Source organism: Montipora foliosa, chromosome 5, assembly GCF_036669935.1.
Source record: "Montipora foliosa isolate CH-2021 chromosome 5, ASM3666993v2, whole genome shotgun sequence".
Lineage (NCBI taxonomy): Eukaryota > Metazoa > Cnidaria > Anthozoa > Scleractinia > Acroporidae > Montipora > Montipora foliosa.
In genome coordinates, this window is record NC_090873.1 from 10,220,315 (window position 1) to 10,225,024 (window position 4,710).

At 40.0% G+C, this 4,710-nt stretch overlaps 1 protein-coding gene across 3 annotated transcripts in view; it reads right to left on the minus strand.

Moving 5' to 3' along the window:
• Window positions 1-792: 792 nt before the first annotated feature.
• The window catches only part of LOC138003588 (uncharacterized), a 61,169-nt gene continuing 57,251 nt past the window's right edge, over window positions 793-4,710 (minus strand). For all 3 annotated transcript variants that reach the window (XM_068849720.1, XM_068849719.1, XM_068849721.1), the window contains one exon: window positions 793-2,498. In XM_068849720.1, coding sequence (XP_068705821.1) covers window positions 2,230-2,498 — 269 coding nt within the window. In that variant the 3' untranslated portion in view covers window positions 793-2,229. The remainder of the gene's footprint in view (window positions 2,499-4,710) is intronic.

The window sequence follows — 4,710 nt, forward strand, 5'->3', positions numbered from 1 at the left end:
TAAATATAAGGATTTGTATGAGTTACTCCCCAGAGCCTCAAGGTGATGCCTTTTGTCTAGGACTAAATTTAAATATATCGTAAGTGGTCTATTGAACTGGGTTTAACATTGAGATTTCCGATTTGGTCTATGCCAAGATAGCAATGAGTTTCATTCGCTTTCAGTCTTGTCTACAAGTTGACAATGGGTGGTGTTATTATAGTTGGCAAGGCTGAAAGAGGGCGTTTCATCTATTTTTTTTTCTTATTTTTTCTTTTTCACGATTAATCATACACTAGAAGGATGAATACATTTTGTATGAATTTTGGTACTCCTACAAGCATACACCATTTTGGCAATGAGCTAAAATGCTATTTCATAGCACCTTTAAATAAAACGAAAGATGGGCAGTGATTCTATCGGCACCAAAGCTCCGTCAAGTACGTTTTTGAATAAAAACCTTTAGTTTATACTGGAACAATGGTAGCGTTGAACGCGGGCGCTGATTGTGGCTACTCAAACTCCGGATATCCTTTGCTATTCACCTACGAGCAATTTGCACGCAATTTGCGCCCGAAAATGTTGTAATCTTTGCAGGAATAAATGAGTTAAAATCATCCTTTTGTGCTACATTATCTCACTGTTTTAGTAAATACTTAAACAACTATTCACCTCAGTGTCGGTGGCTAGTGGTAGATAATTACCGACCTCCACTTCGGTGAATAGTTGCTAAGTATTAACTATTCAAGAGGGAAAATTACGGTTCGGACTACAGCGTTGATCTTTGGTGTTGTTTGTTTCTTAAACTTAAAATTTACTTGTGGAGGTTATTTTACTTTTCCGTCACGTCTTCGAGGATTTTGAAACGACTACATTACATTTCTTATGAATTTTGTTACTCCTACAAGCATGCAACTTTGTAATGAGCTAAAATGCTATTTCATAGCCAATTTTAAAATAAATTATTTTTTTTTTACAAAATTTAAAAAGTATTTGTACAAAAATAGTGTTCAATTCACGGATGATTATTTTGGTACACCATCATGGCCGTCATTCCTTTGTTTGGAACACAAACATGGCCGCCGTGACGTCATGTGAAAACGCTCTACACCCATGCATGCATTTTCGAATGCGATGGGATATATCTAGAATCCTTGATTAATTTAACAAACGCTTGATTCTGAGCAAGCAAATGAGGGAAAAGTCTCTTCAAACCTGATGAATATACCTGATATAAAGATGGCTGATGTCTCTTGTGATGTATACTTGAATATTGATTGCTACATTATACTTATAGGGCTGCAGAAGAAGCCAGATTCTTCCCAGCATAACCGCCTTTAAGTCAAACGTTAAATTTAAGTATGAAAAAGAAAAGGTCATATGTCTTGAAGGGAACCTGCACTTGAACAAAAAAAAAAAATCTTTAAATAACAGGAAAAAACCTTTTCAGTCAAATCATTCTAATATTTTTTCAAAGAAAGCGTTTGTATCCGAAATAAATCAGTTTTAGAATCCCCTATTTTTGTTTTCAAACTTCGCGGGCGCCGCCATCTTGAATAATTGCAACGTAAATTGTTACTAGACATAAGCTCTTTGTGTTAGAACAATAGGGCAACCGTAAGACGTCACAATTATTCAAGCTGGCTGCACCCGCGAAATTTGAAAGAGAATATACGTGATTTTACAATTCAGCTTTCCTGATATAAACACCTTTTTTTAAACAAATTTGTTTCGAAACATTATTTTCTTCGGTTTAAACTCTTCTGTAGAAGAGTGGAGCTTTCCTTTAAAAGTAATAGCATAGAACAATTTTAAGAAAGGAGTGGACTCTGTCTCCTTGTATCCTGAGGTAAATTGTGTTCTTGTTATACCCAATATCATAAGACAAAATGAGTTGAGCATGGACACGAAGTCAGCTCCAGCCTCATTCTCACTCAAAAACCAGGTACACTGGCACAAAATAATCCAATTTCGATATATTAAAATTCAGTGCTAAACAAAAGGCATCATCAATATCAATCCTTATATTTATTCCCCATAGCCTCGAGATGATGCCTTTTGTTGAGGACTGAATTTTAATATATCGAAATTGGTCTATGGGAGGTTTTCACGTGACGTCATCGATCTCTCATTAGCTTCTTTTCTTCGTCCACCAGAAGTCGTACATTTCTCTATTGTTATTGATGTTCCTAGAGGTTCCTTGAAAACGTCCTATTAGGCCTATTGAATTGAGAGCAGGATTCTAAAGTTTCAAAGTTTTATCACTTCTTCAGCCAGGTCTTTCCGCCCCACCAACTCATGACTTAATGCTGCGCATAGCACGGCGTAAGTTGCATCAGAGCCTTTCTTCTGTTTCCATCTTAACAGCATGCTAAGTGCCTTCTTAGCCCACTCTTCGTTATCCTTGTGAAATCCTATTATTTGCCCCTCACTGAAACCCAGACGACGGGCAAGAGGTTCCCATAACGTGAGCTTCATTGACAGCCACTCTAATCTCTCTCGGGAGGGTGTTTTTGTTTCTGAAACGAAGTATGACATACAATTACCGATGATTCAATTGAAGTTATTCATGCTGCAGGTAAACGAGTGCTTCGAATGTAACCTGCACAGAACTCTCAATGTGAGTGAAAACTGAACCTGAAATATTTCTTCATTGTGAACGAGCGAATTAAACTAAATTGATGCGGAAGCCAACTGCTTTCCCTTCACTGTTTACTCTTGTCCAATTTTAGCGCAATTTTTACCTCCTAAATGGCCTCTGTTCGTACGAGAAGGCTTACCAGGAAGTTTAACAAACGAATGATACCGCCTGACGCTACGACAACGCCACAAAACAAGTATATCATCGGATAAAGAGGAAAATTAATCGTTAATCGTGCTACGCGTAAGGTAAAGGTAAAGTCTGCTACGAGCCTAGAAGGCCCATCAGGCCGGCGCTTATCTCCGGTTTCTGTAGCATGAAGCGACTAGGAGTATTTACACTCCCCCCTGGATGGGATGCTAGTCCATCGCAAGGTTACCCCCGGCATTAAATTCGCCGGTACCCATTTATACACCTGGGTGGAGAGAGGCACCGTGAGAGTAAAGTGTCTTGCCCAAGAACACAACCCAATGTCCCCGGCCAGGACCCGAACCCGGACCACTCGATCCGGAGTCGAGCGCACTAACCATGACGCCACCGCGCGTGCAGCACGAAATTGGGAATGCACTTTTCTGTACTCAGCATAGCAACAACGAGAAATCAACAAATTTGATCGAGGTTTTAACGACAACTTGGGCGTAGAAGTGCAAACCTTTCATTCTATATTTTTACTCTAAAACCGCTCTTATAAACCAGATGGAAGAAACATAGCACTTCACATTACACTCTAATCAGTTAAGTGTCTTCACATATAAGTGATACAAGGCCAACGTTTGTAAAAACGTAACCCTTCCTTGTACTTGTACGTGTTCATTGCCGTGACTTTAACATCTTCAGTTCCTACGGCCTGCTCCCGTCTGACCTTGTAGCTCAATCGGTAGAGCAGCGGTGATCTAACCCGAAGGTCGTGGGTTAGGTTCCCACCCTGGTCAGAGTTTTTCTCTGTCCTTGTGTGGGCGTATTTCCATCAGTACGGCTAACGCTCACATGGTTCATATGGGGTAGAAACATAGCACTTTACATTACACTCTAATCAGTTAAGTCTGTTTACATGACCGTCATGGCGGCCAGTTGCAAGATCTCTTGCTCTCCTGTTTTTTAGGCTTTTTAGTTTTTTGCCTGACGTTTAATGGAGTTCTGTCGATCAAGATGCACGTTAGGGATCCTGACATCTTTTCACTTTCTGTTGGAGGTTTGAAAGACTTCGAACTTGAAAGATACGAGCCTGTTGCGTTGATACCGCAAGTCCGCCATTTTGATATTGGAATACGAGTGAGAGGATACTTTGTTACAGGAGTGACTCGATATCCAAATTCAGTGTACACCTTTAATGTTTCAAGGCTAGTACTATGTGGAGATATTGAAACAAATCCAGGACCATGCTGTGCTAGAGTTACTTTTCAGTGTTTTTTTTTATTGCGACCGCGGCGGTTATTCGGGGGCGGCGCTTATTCGAGTAAATACGGTATCCTTGTCAATATGGAGATATGGCTTTGAGTTTCACTACCGCTTTTAGTTTTAGTTGTATTATTCGCCATAGCGTAGTAGAAGGTCGTCACTTGAACAAAAACAGACACAAATGTTAAAAAATGATGACATGAACAACTCCCTAAATGTGATAGTTGATTTATCTGGAGAAAAAAAGACCAGATGTATCGAGAGAAACGTTGACAACTATTCTCGCGTCCTGCTATTTTCAGGGAGCCGTAAAATCGCCCTCACTAACGCCGTTGACTTTGGAGCAACTCCGGCGAGTGCCCATGCATATAGACCTTTGCTGTATGCATGTCACGCAATCTAACGAGCCCTTCGTGCAAACATCGTCGATTCGTAAGCTCCTTTCTTTAAAATCTAAGACGGTGATGTCGACGAAAACGTCACCTCAAAATATATGCTCTATCGTAAGGTCTTTTGCGATTATTCCATCTCGTTGATGCATGTCGGACAATGTGAGCGAAGTCTACTAAAATTAAAAGGTAAGAGCGGTTTCAGATTAAAAACAGAGAATGATAAGTTCACATTACAGGACGTTTTCAACCAACTTCTAGAGACACCAATAACAATTGCGAAATGTACGACTTCTGGTGGAC